This window comes from Pituophis catenifer, unplaced genomic scaffold, assembly GCF_029215685.1.
Source record: "Pituophis catenifer annectens isolate HBS135680 unplaced genomic scaffold, rPitCat1.0.hap2 SCAF_1, whole genome shotgun sequence".
NCBI classification, from domain to species: Eukaryota; Metazoa; Chordata; class Lepidosauria; order Squamata; family Colubridae; genus Pituophis; species Pituophis catenifer.
Window position 1 is genome coordinate 281,557,755 of NW_027256881.1, and position 16,888 is coordinate 281,574,642.

Genomic DNA, 16,888 nt, shown 5'->3' on the forward strand with positions numbered 1-16,888 from the left:
AGGGTGATGGGAAATCCCCTGGAAGAGTTGATTGTGGCCTGGGACACCAGGCAGATGCCAGTGTTACCTGGCATGAGCAAAAGGAAAGCTCAGAAATTGTGCAGAAAATGGGCTATGCTAAGAGATAACACCAGGAGACAAATTTGGCTAAATAAAGGTACTTAAAAGAAAAGGGAAATATATAAATAGGAATGTTGGGGTTTTTATTTGTTTTGTTTGTTTGTCTCAAATAACCCTGGAGGATATTTCTTCCTACAATTTCTTGCAAGGAAACAGACTTTATGAAAACTCTGCCACCAAACTACTTCATAAATCCAAAATACTTGAAGTGCCCAACAATAAATACAGAATACCAGACCTGGAAGGGACCTTAGAGGTCTTCTAATCCAACCCCCTGCTCAGGCAGGAAGACCTATACATTTCAGACAAATGGTTGTCCAATCTCTTCTTTAAAAATCTCCTAGTACCCCTTTTTCAAAGGAAGGCCAGTGAGAACTGGATGGTTCCTTCTGCAGTTTCCCTTATTCACTTGGTAGTGACAGAAAAAACAGAAGTCATAAAACAGAAGTCATGCACCAATATCGATAGCTCCCAAACTGGTCTTCTCAACTGATTTTTTTTTTAAGAAAATGTATATTTCAGCTCTACAAACCACCTAGAGGAGGTTCGTCCTCTAGTCCAGGGGTCTCCAACCTTGGCAACTTTAAGACTTGTGGACTTCAACTCCCAGAGTTCCTCAGCCAGCAAAGCTCCACAAGAAGTCCACAAGTCTTAAAGTTGCCAAGGTTGGAGACTCCAGCTATAGTCTAACCCGTGTTTCTCAGCCTTGGCAACTTGAAGAGGGGTGGACTTCAATTCCCAGAATTCCCTGTGGGAGCCGAAATCCACACCTCGTCAAAGCTGCCGAGACTGAGAAATACTATCATACTCTTTCTGTCTCTCTCTCTCTCTCTCTCTCTCTCTCCCCGAGCGCCCCGCCTACTTCTGCATGTGTTTAGTAAGCCCCGCCCCGCTTCCAAAGCCGGACAACGGCGTGACCCCCCCCCCGATTCCTCTACGAGCGAGGGAACGAGTCCACGTGACATCGGAAGCTTCTGTTTCCGCGTTTTGGCAAGAACGCGCAACGGGATAGGGCGCCCGCTGTTGGCCAATTAAAATCCCCAGGGGGGGCTGAGAGGTGGGTTGGAAGAGCCCGAGGACTGAAACGAAGTCTTTGACGGCGGGTTGGGCAAGCGGTTCGTGGCAAAGGTGAGGTCGGCTGCTTTCACGACGGAGAAAGAAGCAGGACGGGTGGGGGAGAGGGGCGGGGCTAAATTGCCTTCCTCGCCCTCGTGCCCAGCGGTGGCAGTTGAGATCGATGGCGAGCGGGAGGGCTCCTATGCGATTAAACGGCGAAGGGCAGCCATTTCAGACCGTAGTGGTTACACCCAGGAACCGGATTGGGGGTGGGAGGGGGCTCTTCGGAGGTGGCTAGGCTGAAGCAGAAGGCAGCCCCCATTTCTCTTGGGAGGCTTTGAATTGGATTCCTGCCCCCGAGCAGAAGATCCACCTAAAAGGCGATCTGCATAATTGCAACGAGTCACCTCGTTGATCTTAGCTGGTTTCGGGAAATTTAAGCAATAAAATAAAATAGAATTCTTTATTGGCCAAGTGTGATTGGACACACAAGGGATTTGTTTTTGGTGCATACGCTCTCAAGTGTACATAAAAGGAAAAAAAAATACATTCGTCAAGAATCATAAGGTACAATTATTTAATGATAGTCCTAGGGTACAAACAAGCAATCAAATCATACTAGGAAACAATATAAATCGTAAGGATACAACAACAAAGTTACAGTCATAAATGGGAGGAGATGGGTGATAGGAACAATGAGAAGACTTAGTGCAGACTTAGTGAAAAGCAAGGTCGGGCTTGGGTGGAAGGCTGCCCAAATCAAACAAAAAAAAAGTTGTTGTTGTTTTTTAAAAAAAATCCTGGCAGAGGACAACAGCAAACTACTATAGGAGAGAATATTTCCCACTCAGGGTTGAACTGTGTGGGGTGTGTATGTATATGTCTGTGTGTTTTGTATGTGTTTGGGTAGGTATACACTTTCTCTTGAGAGCAGGCAACAGAATTTCATTTTTAATGTAGGTTGGTGTACTCTCAGTAAAAAAAATGACAAAGTTATCTTATCTTTGCTGCTAGCAATGAAAAGTCTGGAAGAAAACAAGCTCAGAGGGGCACCAAGGACCCCCGCAATAGCAAATGTTTAGTACTTAATGTTTTCCCAAAAGAAATATGTGTCTGAAAGATTACCAAGCATTGAGGTTGTTATGCGAGTGTCTTTGATTATGTTTTTTGTTAACCATCTTCCTGGAACTTTGAAGCGCTTTGGGATAAGAAAGGCTAGATGTGGAAGAAACTCAGAATCAAAAAATCTTTAAACTAAAGTCCGTGGATGATTGCATGGTAATCCTTTTCTGCGGGAGCTAACTAAGCGGATTGTTGTAAAAATAAAATGAAGACAGGGAGAAATCCTTGGAGGCAACAGGCGACTGGGGCAGAGTGAAGAGAATAGCCTAAGTCACTGCAGATAAAAACTGCCATGCTAAACAGTATCTTTTTACCCCAGCTTGATATCCCTAAAGCTAGCATTTGCAAAAGTTCAAATTTAACAAATTCAAAAATAGTCAGATCACTACCTTTCTATATTGAGTTTACCTGGGCTCAAAACAGAGTCAGTCCTAGTAGTTACAGTAGTTCTTGGATTGGGGACAATAGGGTCATATCAAATTGAAGGCTAGACTGAGAAATAAAAAAACAAAAATCTATTTACTGTTGTGGGAAAAAAAGGTGTATCTGTGTCCATATAGTGACAATGAGTTAAGTTTGACTTTTCCTCCTGTACTTTTTTCTGTAAATAAATTTATTGAAAATGAAATGTTTCTAAAATGGATTATTGGTGTATAATTCTTGAATACGATGCAGACTTGGATTAAACTTGTACAAAGAAAGGATCAATTTGATGAACTTGTTTACCAACTGGTGGACAATTTGTGCCTAATTAAGACTCTTGTATGCAGAATGGAACAATTTATCCTGTCCATGTTAGATTTGCAGATCAGGATGGTGGCCACCAGTTATCTTTTTAAATATTTAACTTCACATGCTTATTTATTTTTCTGGTAGATTATTCAATTCCAAAGCTGTCAACATTACTCAAAAAGCTTAAGTTATATTTTAAAGTACCTTTATTCATTGCAGAGATGAAGAGAACTAGATGGCGAGGTAGAAGAAATCATGTACAGTATAATCATAGACGGATGTGTAATGGCCAGCCTTACACGGTATTCCACCATCAGCATTCTACTGAAAGGTAAGTATTTATTTTTGGCTTTTTAAAAATATATTTCAAAGAGAGTAGATTATTCAGAAGTTGATGAAAAGCAAATCCTCATTTTGATTATACTGTATGGGTTGCTGTTTTCTATTTACTATAAATACTTTGCTACTTTTAAGGTAATATCCTTTTACTGTAGTACTTGGAACATTTTATGTATTGGTTTATTATTACCAATTGAGGTAATCTTTAAGAAATTCTCATACATTCCGCTTGTGAACTTCAGCTGTATATTAAGGTTACTTCCTTTCTTTTTCACTGTAGCACCTGAAAAAAATTGCTGTGCCATCATTACCTTTCCCTCATTTAAGAAGACATGACAGACAGGGCTTTTATTGGCACAGTGGTAAACCCTCTTCTAAATGCTAGCTGCTGTCATAAACGTATTTGGCAGACACCAAGAATTCTATTAATTATAGATTTCTCTTGCAGTTCCAAGATTCCCTGGTCCAATGTTGGTGAACCTTTTTGGCACCGAGTGCTGAAATAGGAGCGTATGCATGCGTGCATGCCAGAAACTGGAAAAGCAGCTGCCCAGTGCACATGCACGCTCTGGGAAGGTGATCTTCCGGTTTCCGGCATGCGCACTGGCTACCTAGTCTTCCGGTTTCTGGCATGCATGCATGCCCAAAGACCAGCTGGTCAGTGCGTATGCCCACGGCAGAAACCGGAAGAGCAGCCACCCGGTGCGCAGGCCAGCACGCCAGAACCCAGAAGAGCAACGAGCGACAGTTCACGTGCCCGGAGAGATGGCTCTGGGTACCACTTCCGGCACGTGTAGCATAGGTTTGCTACCATGGCCCTAGTCTAATTGAGGCCATTTCTCAGTACCCTCCATGCCCTGTCAGCTGCTTCAGTAAATTAATGAAAGGCCTGAGAAACAAATTTAAAAATGTAGTTCAGATGAGATATCGTGCTATACAATAATGGAATTTTTTACATCATTTTCTGCTTTTTGTAAACTTAGCTCTTTAAGTATTTCTGTATTTGATAGTTACTTATTTACTATTTTCTTAATTCTTTCTTTTTCACATATTTATAGGCCTGAACAAAGAGAATTGCAAAGCTTGCAGAACTCAGGTAGAAGCCAAGCTGAATCACCATCTGCATCTTCCCATTCATGCCAAAGTTCTTCAGTTCCAGGTAGGTTCCTATTACTTCCATAGGTTTGATCCCCCAAAAAAGTCATTAAACTTTCCTTCATGGTTAAAAAATAAATTAATTTTCAAAATGACAAATTATATGGATAAATAGAAAATAACTGTCTTTTAGTAACAATTCCCTTTTTCCAAGTATTATAATAGGAAGAATTTTTCAATGAATTACAACTTACATGCTTTCTTCTTCTCTCAGACTATAATAGTTAGACAATTTTATGAAATAACTCTGATGCAAATATTTTGCTAATTGCAGCAAATGTGTGTGACTGACAGCAAATGTGTGTGACTGACATAACTACCATAACTGGTTAGTTCTGGTGCTTCCGAATATTTTGAGAAAAATATACAGTATAAGCATGGAATAGTTGATTTTTGGTAAGGACAGTGTGTTAGCTAACTTTTACATAAAATTTATTATTTTTAAAAGTTTTAGAATAACCATTGCTGTTTCTGAATTTTGAGTTATTTTAATCTTGCTAGTGTAAATGATTCATATCCTTTATCATGGTTTGTCGCTCAGTGAGCCAGATGTTCAGACATCTGGATTTTTATTATTATTTTAGTAGCCATCCTTATTTATTGTATAACAAACAAGAGCAACTTCTTTGGATTGAACTGAAAGTATGAAGTTTCTTATTCCAGATCCTAAAACTGGAATACTGTGTTAGTTATGAAGAAGTTGAAAGAGCTTTCTAATAATAGGATCTGTCATTCTCTTTTTTAAGAATTACCAGGATTTTATTATGATCCTGAAAAGAATCGCTATTTTCGCTTACTTCCTGGGCATAACAACTGCAATCCTCTCACCAAGGAGAGTATTCATCAGAAAGAGATGGAAAAACAAAGGTTAAGACTTTTAAAAGAGGATGAGAAAATGATAAAGGTAAGGTTGAATTACAGTCACACAGTGCTAACACTTAGTACCTGCTTTTAAACCCTTTCATCTCATTAAAATTAGTTTTGTGATACATTGTGGCCTTGTCTTTATTTTCATCTGAATTTCATTATAAATCTTTGTGCTAATAACAATTATTAATCCTAAATTATTGGCTTGACCATAGTATGGGGCTCTACTATTGTATGAAATCCATTCAATTTTTAGATATTAAAATGGTAGCCACACATAATTTAATTTGAACAAGAACAAGAAACATTATTTTGTTTTTTTATTTTCAATAGAAGACACCCAGATCTGGGCTAAACTCTTCAATTATCTTACGCAAGAAACAATTAGGTTTCTATAGTTCTATCACTTATTGCAGGTAAGATACTTTAAAATGTGTTTATGTTGCAGAGCTTTTACACTATAGTGTTGACTTTAATAGTCCCGCAGAAAAGAGAATCTGTTTGCTAGACTAAAACCTAGTACCAGGGTGCATATTTACTGGAGACATAGTATTTTTATGGGTTTATCCTGATTTACCTATTTGACAATTTTATTAAATTGCCCAATCTATATGTCTATATAGACATATATAGTGCTGAGAGTCTCCTCAGCACTATACAATATTTTAAATATAATACATTTTTTAAAAATCAATTGAAATAGTAATAGTCATACGAAGATCATCCAAACAAAAGTGTAAGTCAAAAGCACACTCTATCAGTACCCTTTAACTTGCTTCCTGAAGTCAGGATGAATTGGGGCCACATGTACAGGCAGGCATAAAATGTTTGATGCAATTGAATCTACCAGGCTCTTCCCTGAATGGATACATTCTGTTTTAGGATATTTGAATCTGCATTACAGAAAGAGTAAACCTATAGATATTTATCTTTGTAGTTATTAGGTTTTTCTTTACCTTTGATCAGTTAATGTTATTTTAAAACATAACCCATATACCATCCAATACTCTTATATAAAAATTAACTTTAACCAAATAGACTGGTTAAAACTTACACGGGAATAAACAGGGTTGGAGATTTTTGAGCAATTGAATACTGCTTTTTAGTTAAGTAATAGTGTTTATTGACATTCAATTTCAATTTTGCACTTACTTAATTTTTCCCTTTTTTGCCTTCTTACGTAGGCTGATTCATGAATTAAAGGTGAATTGCATGCAGAGAAGGAAATTACAAATTGAGAGCCTCAATTCTTCAGTTTCTGGAAGCAACAATTTTAAACTAATTGTGGTATGTTGGCAGATTTGTTGATTTTAATTTTTTATTAGGTATTTATTTTAACTCAGATTACAAATTTATGGAATGGTATGCTGCTTAGAGTTGAGCAGAGCAACTTATAAGCCCAATAAACAATATTTACATTAAGGTTGTAATATGATTTTACGTTAAGGATTTTTTTTCTTGCAGATATCCTCTTTAAGTATTTTTACAAATTCTTTTAAGAAACATTTGGAAGAATGTAGCAGCTAACTAGAATGGGACTCTGAGATAGGAAAAAAATTTGGCATGTGCTAAACTATGACATTTGGGTACATTAACTATTTAAAAGGAATAAAATTTTCCATCATTGAATATCAGTGGGTGTGCTTTCCGAGAAAAACTCTGGAGTACACCATTGTAGAATAATTCACATCTTTTCCAGGCAGACACTGCCTCTGAAAGAATGATCGCTGTGAATGATGCAGAACAAGGAGGATCTAAATATGGAATTGTTGACCTCCGTGGTTTGGGAAAGGATTCTCTTACCGTAGAGATGTATGATAACCCATGCTTCACAAATCGCAAGGTATTCTTGTCCTGGAGTCACTCATATCTTTTGATCACATAAATTATAAACTTGTGGTTAAGGTTTTATTTATTTATTTATTTAATATAACTTATATGCCGCCCTATCTCCATAGGACTCAGGGCGGCTCACAACAATTAAAACAAACCAATAAAACATAAAATACATACATAAACAAATATTAAAACCCGTTAAAATAATCGAAAACCCCCTCAGTCCAGGCTAGGCGCCGCGAACAGCCATGTTTTTAATTCGCGGCGGAAGGTGCGGAGATCAGGAGCCAGCCGGAGCCCCATGTATTTGATAAACATTCTAGTTGATGGTTTTAGTTGAACCATATTTGTTTGATTTTACAAAATGAAATGTTAAATGAGTTTTAAAGGAAACAATGCAGAATAATTTATGGGTTGAAAATAGTAAGTATAGCACCCAAATGGAATTCATTCAACTTTTGTGATAGAAGTTTTTGTAGAATTCAGTACAACTCTAAATTCTTCATAAAAGAAAAACATATTTGGGAGTTCTCTTGGCTCATACAGTCAGGTCCAGAAATATTGGGACATCGACACAATTCTAACATCTTTGGCTCTATTCACCACCACAATGGAGTTGGAATGAAACAAACACAATGTGCGTTAACTGCAGACTGTCAGCTTTAATTTGAGGGTATGTACATCCAACTCAGGTGAACGGTGTAGGACTTACAGCAGTTTGTATATGTGCCTCCCACTTGTTAAGGGACCAAAAGTAATGGGACAATTGGCTTCTCAGCTGTTCCATGGCCAGGTGTGTGATATTCCCTCATTACCCCAATTACAATGTGCAGATAAAAGGCCCAGAGTTCATTTCAAGTGTGCTATTTGCATTTGGAATCTGTTGCTGTCAACTCTCAAGATGAGATCCAAAGAGCTGTCACTATCAGTGAAGCAAGCCATCATTAGGCTGAAGAAACAAAACAAACCCATCAGAGAGATAGCAAGAACATTAGGCATGGCCAAAACAACTGTTTGAAACATTCTCAAAAAGAAGGAATGCACCGGTGAGCTCAGCAATACCAAAAGATCCGGGAGACCACGGAAAACAAGTGTGGTGGATGACCGAAGAATTCTTTCCCTGGTGAAGAAAACACCCTTCACAACAGTTGGCCAGATCAAGAACACTCTCCAGGAGGTAGGTGTATGTGTGTCAAAGTCAACAATCAAGAGAAGACTTCACCAGAGTGAATACAGAGGGTTCACCACAAGATGTAAACCATTGGTGAGCCTCAAAAACAGGAAGGCCAGATTAGAGTTTGCCAAACAACATCTAACAAAGCCTTCACAGTTCTGGAACAAGATCCTATGGACAGATGAGACCAAGATCAACTTGTACCAGAGTGATGGGAAGAGAAGAGTATGGAGAAGGAAAGGAACTGCCCATGATCCTAAGCATACCACCTCATCAGTGAAGCATGGTGGTGGTAATGTCATGGCGTGGGCATGTATGGCTGCGAATGGAACTGGTTCTCTTGTATTTATTGATGATGTGACTGCTGACAAAAGCAGCAGGATGAATTCTGAAGTGTTTCGGGCAATATTATCTGCTCACATTCAGCCAAATGCTGCAGAACTCATTGGACGGAACTTCACAGTGCAGATGGACAATGACCCAAAGCATACTGCAAAAGCAACCAAAGAGTTTTTGAACGGACAGAAGTGGAATGTTATGCAATGGCCAAGTCAATCACCTGACCTGAATCCCATTGATCATGCATTTCACTTGCTGAAGACAAAACTGAAGGGAAAATGCCCCAAGAACAAGCAGGAACTGAAGACAGTTGCAGTAGAGGCCTGGCAGAGCATCACTAGGGATGAAACCCAGCGTCTGGTGATGTCTATGTGTTCCAGACTTCAGGCTGTGATTGACTGCAAAGGATTTGCAACCAAGTATTAAGAAGGGAAAGTTTGATTTATGATTATTATTCTGTCCCATTACTTTTGGTCCCTTAACAAGTGGGAGGCACATATGCAAACTGCTGTAAGTCCTACACCGTTCACCTGAGTTGGATGTACATACCCTCAAATTAAAGCTGACAGTCTGCAGTTAACGCACATTGTGTTTGTTTCATTCCAACTCCATTGTGTTGGTGTATAGAGCCAAAGATGTTAGAATTGTGTCGATGTCCCAATATTTCTGGACCTGACTGTACCCCAGAGTGTTTTCCACCACTCTGAGCTGATGCACCTCAGTAACCTACTCTACTCAGTGTTAGGCTATTCATTATATGTGGATTGCTTCAGAATTTGTAGTTCAGAACATCTTGCTGTTGCTATGTTCTAGAGTTTGAGAACCCATTTCTTTTCTTTCTAAGTAACTGTAGTAGCTCCTGATTGTTTTTCCAGCCCCTGTTCAAAGCCCGGGGGCTTATGGCTTCACCATGCAAAGCCAAGATACCTCATGCATTTCTTCTCTCCATTTGACCCTACTGAGGTCAGTGTAGATCCTCTAGATGCCCCCACTTGTACATAAAGTGAAAAGACTTTCCAAAGTACCCTTCAGTAAGGCCATCATTTTGGGATACAGTAATTTTTACTGACGTTTTGATCCTATGTAAATATTCTGTTATTTTAGGCATTTATTACTTATCTCCATTGATGTTTCTCTTTAGGGTTTTGAAAATTGTAATTGTTTTATTATATTTATAAACCTGGAGTGTTTTTTTAAAACTAGGATATAAATGTCTTTTTAAAAATACTGGGTAAGAATTAAAAAGTATTACAGATTGTCAGCATGTTGGTTCTTGTATGAACACAGTATCTGAGTTCTACTGAGTAATTAACCTGAAAACTTGTTAGAATATGTTTCTACTCATTTCATCAGTTGGATTCAGTATTTGGCCTATCGTAATTTAAGTTAGATGCAATGGATGTGTCCTGTGCATTTTTTTTATATTGTTTGCAATCTGGCCTTTAAAAAAGTAGTTCTGTTCATGCCCATCTATAGACCACTAAAACATCCATGCCTTGTGTGATACTTTGTAACCTTCAACTGGGCAAAACACTGCATCAATACTTTGTCAAGAACTGCTGGGATCCATTACTCCCCAGGGATCAAAATGCGGGGGGGCATTTTTTGCCGCTTCAGCACTTCTGCTTTGCTGCTGTTCAGCACCCCTGCCGTGTTCAGCTACTGCCACATGATCATCATTTCTAGCACTTCCTGACAGTTCCACAAGTCCAGAAAGGACACATATGATTGATGATGCTTTTATGCTCCTTGTCTTTCCCTTTCCCGCTAGCAAAGTCTTTTCTTGGGGCAAGCTTGTAGGGAGAAAGTCAGTGGAGAAATGGTCCAGCCCCTCTTCGAATCCCTAATATAGATCTCCTGCGTCAGCAGGGGGTTGGACTAGATGACCTCCAAGATCCCTTCCAACTCTGTTACTGTTACTTGCCAGCCACATGCACACTCCCTTGTTCCTTCCCCTACCTTGCAACAATCACTTACCCGCCTCCTGGGAAGGGAAGATTTCCAGGGCTCATTGGCAGCTTCCCACAAGGAAACCTAAGGGGGGAAACCAACAGGAAATTGGAAGTCGCTCCCACTCCCACTGATTTTTTTTTCCCCCTGCATGCGGTCATTCTGTTTCTCTGCTTAGGTAAGGACATTTCTGTGAAACAATGACCCAATAGGTTACAGGTTGCCTAGTAAGCAATTAAAATGAATATCAATGATTCATACTCTCAACTAATATATACTGAAATGTCATAGAGCTGCTGCTATGTGTATCGCAGTTCCATCCCTGTCTGTAAAAATCAGGCTTTCCCCACAGATAATTTTTGAGCCCATTTTGATTTGTTTTTCTGGTTGTCTGAATAGTCCCCATTGCAATCTGTTTTAATATTTTCATTTTATTTTTGTTAATTGCTCTGTTTAGTTTGAAGCATATAAATATTTAAGAACATATTTACCAAGACCTACATAGTCCTTAGTGATGTATTCCTGTTTTTCTATATAGTTACTTTCATTCCAAAGTATTATCTCCTACTAAATTTTTGTATCTTCCTAGTTTTTTAGCACTTGCTCCATTCTTCTCATTTAATTTTCTCTACGTTTTGCTCTAATAGGCTTATCTGCCTTTTATTTTCCAAGGTGAATTCTGCATGCTGGGCCTCTGTGAGACATCAGGATTCTCATGTTTTATATCCTTGTTATTAAATAAAGGATGTCTAAATTCAGGTTCATTACAAAACTATTGCACAGAGTAATTTTGTTTCTTAAAAGCTAAAAATCAACACGGTAAGGTTTCTTGATTATATTAAATCTTTCTGGATTGAGGCTGTAGCAAAGGGAATGGGAAAATATTTGTTGAGAATCATATGTAACTACTTATTCTTGATTTGAAACTTAAAAAGTATTAAAGTTACCATTTGATGAGAAGGCTTGGAACTGCAGACTATTTTGAAGTCAAGATCATATCTGCCACAAAGTGTAGCACTTCTGTAAAATCCTACATTAAAAACAAAAATCAATTCTTGCTTTTTTTGGGTTTGTAAACCAGATTTAAGAAATGCTGATTTTAGCCTTTGTTGTCCTCACCCTCCTTTACGGACAAAAAAGGAAGAATATTCTTTCTTTTTTTTTTCATTTTGTTAAAAAAAGAGGGATGGAATTTTAATTGTGTCAAAAACTGCCCAGAATCTTTCAAATGAACAGTGTAAAGTCATTGCAATAAATTAGTAAAATCAGAAAATGGAAGCATTAGTTTCAGTGAGTGAATATTTTACTGTATGGTTTAATATAGTCTGAACGCTACTATTTTCTTGTGAATGATTTTATCAGTGTTTTCATTGCAGAGATTGATTTACTGTACCTCTTAGTCTGATGTTATGTGACACACACTTTGTTTTTGTGCACACTCTTTGCATCTATAATATCCTTAACTGCATTTTTCAAGTTGTGCCTCATGGGTGCTGCAGAAAACGTAGGATGTACCAGCCTGCTCCCAGCTTCCTTCTTCAGCAGCTCTAACACAGGTATTTTATATTTGATTGAGGACGGGACGAAAAGGAAATTCGTTATTATATAGGCAGCTACATAAATGTTTTAAATAGATCAATAAATGCTTACATATCTCTTAAGAGAATGTTGTTTCTGCTCCTGCTCCATTAATTCCTACTGATATAGGTATATATTTTTGATCCATGAGAATATTAACAGGGAACTTGAAATTTGAAAACTATTTTTTTCTTATCTGTAGATATTACAAAATAGAGGTGTTTTCCATGGAAAATGTATTTGAACTACTGTTAATGCGTGTGAAATAGGATAAAATACAATAATATTGGTCGAGGAGGAAAATATGAAATATTTCTTGCTACACAATATATACATATTGTAAGAGCTTGGATTTCTATCTCAGGTTATGGATATAGAAACTTGTGAAGCCCAATAATAGTAAAAATCATAAAGAATAAACACATTAAGCAGACATGATTTAACCAAGATCTGGGACAAAAATTACTCTGTGTCTTTAATGATGCTGAAACATTACATTTAGAAAAGCTAATTATTAGTTTTTTCACATAAAATGTTAACTATCATGAAATGTGTAATGTCTGAAGGGCTTTAATGTGGAGTATTAGGATAAACACCTCTCCCTCTAAATAGAAAATTTGCCCAAATTCTAAGAATTATCACTTGCATTCTTTACAACTTTATTTATTTATTAAATTTCTATGCCACCCATTTCCCCTACAAGGTTATTCTGGGCGGCTCACAAATTACAAACAATGTAATTGCTTCATTTTAAAAACATTGTTTCAAGTATTGCCGTATTTTCTGCTGAAATAATTATATAATGTTCAGAAATGACATGACAGATTTGTATGGAGCATATTTGCAACTTCATAGTGGCATCTAATATCTTCCTATTCATTTTAGCAGTTGAGCGTGGAATGTCATGGAAGTTCAACATCACCACAGCCTGGTCTTGTGCCTGGTGTCATAATCCTCAAGCTAATAACTGCTTTAGTACAGGTTAGTAATTCAAATTTCCACTATGATGTCTTTTTATTATACACTTGTCACTTAACATTTTTGTTTGTCTTAGGTTTAAGTCAACGAATCATTGTTACTAATGCAGCAACTGGGCATCATCAAACATTTAATACCAACAGTGATGTTCTAGCACAGCAATTTGCCACCCAGGTAGGAGAAGCTATCAGCTTGATATACCTATATTCACCAGAACTTAATACTGGCAGGGCACAATAAGGGCACGAGAGGACAGAAACAGGTCAACTGCTAGAGCATAATGGCTGTTTAAATTTGTTGGAATGGCATGCTAGGAAAAACAAATTGCAGCCTATTATTCAGATAATCATATAACATGTCACTAATGCTGAATATTTGGTCACTAGAAAATATGCTGCTAAACTAAATAACTTTTCGCTAGACAGCCAGTTTGGGGCATGTAATAAAGATAAATGATAAAGCTAAACTTAAACTGTGCCCTCTTTCTTTAGCTACTCGCATCATCACTACCTTGGCTGTCATTTGGAGAAAATAGAATTATTGTTTATATTATAGTTTATATATTATTAGAATTAACAACCCATTATGTGCTTCTGTAGCCTAAAAAGAATCAGATATAAAGTGTTATTAAAGACTGAAGGCTGTTTTTGAGGGCAGATTTAGTTGAAAATGTTTTCATTTCTTCTTTGGCTTTTCTAGTCTCCGGTTTTATATAATGGTTGTCGTTCAGGGGAGATTTTCAGTATTGATGTCCGTCAGTGCAACCATAAAGGGCAAAGATGGAAAGCTGGCCAATTCTTCCATGACTCAGCAGTTACGTCTGTTAATCTCCTGAAAAATGAGCAATATCTCATGGCTGCAGATATGTTAGGCCAGGTAGGATTTTTTAAAAAAATATTTTTTTCCTAATAATAGCATCTTCTACTTAAAATAGAGTTATATTAGTTCTGTTGCTTTGATCACTTGCAGATAAAGCTCTGGGATCTGAGAAAACTAAAATGTGTAAAAGAATATAGCGGTCATAAAAATGAGCATACTATTCTTCCTTTGCACATCAATGAGGAGGAAGGGCTTCTTTCAGCAGGTATGGCATTGTTGGTCATAGACTGTATTTATTATTAAATAATAAACAGGTAGGGCGCATACTGTTAGTGTATACAAAATGAAGTTGGCCTGAGAACAAACCAAAGACATTGGAAGCAGTATTTATTGTTTTTTTTAACTTTTAAGCATTATACAAAATGAAAATAGCACCTAATTGGCTTTAATAATATGCTTGAGAGATTGATTCAGATTTCAGGAAAATTAGTATTCTCTAAGAGGTTAGCTTTTCTCCCACAAACTTGCATATCTCTTTTCACATACCTTGCTCAGTTGATTGGAATTATTACCCAAATGTATCTTCTAGCTCAATGGCAGAAGACAGACCATTCTGTTCTCCATCTTGGGCACTACCTATGAACTCCTCCCTCTTAAATTGTCAGTTTGTATGGCCATTTAATCCATTTTCATTACCATCAGCCACCTTTACCAAAATCTATAGCAAGCATTCTAATTTGGGAAAGACGGTGGATGAAGAACTTACAAAGACAGTTTCATTGAAACGTCAGTAAATAGTTAAGTATTACCATTTATATTCATATTTTAATTGCTTTTTTTTTCCTTAGTGGGTCAGGACTGTTATACGCGAATTTGGAGTCTCCAGGATGCTCATTTGCTACGAACTATTCCATCTCCATCTTCATCCTCCAGAGATTCTATTCCAAGTGTGGTGTTCTCATCACAGCTTGGAGGTACCCGTGGTGTTCCTGGCTTGCTTATGGCAGTCAGACAAGATCTCTATTATTTCTCCTATAAGACAGATGATCCATATTGCCTGCATATTAAAGACATGGACTGTTCCACCTTGCATAGTGACTGAAAATAAGAATGATGGGTATAGTTGTGCTGCATAGTTGTGCTGTACTTCTCATAGTTAACATTCAAGACTTTTATATTTATCAATATTTTTCAGTGTTTAAAATAAAACAGATTATGAATAGTGCACATTTTCTTTTTTGTTTTGTTTTTCTTTTCATAGTAATTATCTACAAACTGAAATTCAAATTGTTGGTATTTCTAGGACTTCTAATACAGTTGCAAAAGCTTACAACCAAAGTGAAAGCGGATATGTTTCACCATTAAGGTTGCAGAATATTTGAATGTTCCACAAATAGGTCTCAAAATCTTAACAGAGTCCAGAGTGAGCTTTGCTACATCGATGCACATATTTTTCTGAGGTTTTCAAAGCCCATCATTATTCGAAGATTAAGTAAAGCAGATAATTATAGTTAAGCATATTATTTGTGTAATGTTACCTTTAAAATAGTATTAACTGAGATGGGAAGCTTCTGGTTTTCAGCCTAATGTAGGATAGCTTGGAAGAAATTTCCTCCAAAGCTTTCATTGCCTTGTGTTTTGCCACTATTCTTTTTAACAGCAGCTGTAAGCATATCTCTGTTTGCCTAAGCAGGGGGTTGGTTGGAAAAAACAAGTACAGTTTTTTCTACTAAAATAAAATAGTTTTTATTTTAGTAGAAAACTCTGTTTCTATGGTATATTTTGTTCTGTTCTAAAGATGACCTTTTAGGCCCACTTAATTAGTGACATAATGAAGGCCATGCAACTTCAGTCCTTTGACACTATCAGTAGTATATTGAGTCTACCATGTCTTGCACTGTAGAATGCCTAGTCACTTGGAACAACGCAACTTGAAGTTAACATAGCTTAAAGACACCAGGATGGTGAAGACAGCATTGGCAAGCATTTACTGAGCTTCTTAGAATGAAGTTTGATTAAAAAAAAACCAACTACATAAAACAGAAGCTTGCAAGTGAATATTTTATATGAGGAACGTTTAGAATTTCTGTATGTGTAATAACATGGTGGAAGAGCTACATGCATGAAGAACACAGTCTACAAACAAATTCCATTTTTATGTTCCACCACAAGTCAAAACTAAAAATAATATTGGGGGAGGAAAACATCCACCTTGGAGGATAGGATTATATATATATTTATATATATAAATATAAATAAATATATATATAGTCAGGTCCAGAAATATTGGGACATCGACACAATTCTAACATCTTTGGCTCTATACACCACCACAATGGAGTTGGAATGAAACAAACACAATGTGCTTTAACTGCAGACTATCAGCTTTAATTTTAGGATATGTACATCCAACTCAGGTGAACGGTGTAGGACTTACAGCAGTTTGCATATGTGCCTCCCACTTGTTAAGGGACCAAAGGTAATGGGACAATTGGCTTCTCAGCTGTTCCATGGCCAGGTGTGTGATATTCCCTCATTACCCCAATTACAATGTGCAGATAAAAGGCCCAGAGTTCATTTCAAGTGTGCTATTTGCATTTGGAATCTGTTGCTGTCAGCTTCCAAGATGAGATCCAAAGAGCTGTCACTATCAGTGAAGCAAGCCATCATTAGGCTGAAGAAACAAAACAAACCCATCAGAGAGATAGCCAAAATAACTGTTTGGAACATTCCCCCAAAAAAAGGAACGCACCAGTGAGCTCAGCAACACCAAAAGACCCGGGAGACCACGGAAAACAACTGGTTGATGATCGAAGAATTCTT

General features: G+C 37.4%; 1 protein-coding gene across 5 annotated transcripts; it reads left to right on the top strand.

Moving 5' to 3' along the window:
* Positions 1-1,169: 1,169 nt before the first annotated feature.
* DCAF4 (DDB1 and CUL4 associated factor 4) lies at positions 1,170-15,290 on the top strand. Of its 5 annotated transcripts, none has more exons than XM_070939614.1 (14): positions 1,170-1,248; positions 3,250-3,361; positions 4,428-4,528; positions 5,271-5,428; positions 5,725-5,807; positions 6,576-6,678; positions 7,091-7,234; positions 11,363-11,412; positions 12,167-12,246; positions 13,154-13,249; positions 13,323-13,420; positions 13,946-14,122; positions 14,216-14,330; positions 14,914-15,290. In XM_070939614.1, the coding sequence occupies exons 2-14, from the start codon at positions 3,252-3,254 to the stop codon at positions 15,165-15,167; spliced, it is 1,569 nt and encodes a 522-aa protein (XP_070795715.1). In that variant the 5' UTR covers positions 1,170-1,248; positions 3,250-3,251; the 3' UTR covers positions 15,168-15,290. The 5 variants fall into 5 exon arrangements, with proteins under 5 accessions (XP_070795715.1, XP_070795724.1, XP_070795733.1 ...); XM_070939623.1 differs by having other exon boundaries at positions 13,157-13,249; XM_070939632.1 differs by lacking the exon at positions 14,216-14,330.
* The last annotated feature ends 1,598 nt before the right edge of the window (positions 15,291-16,888 follow it).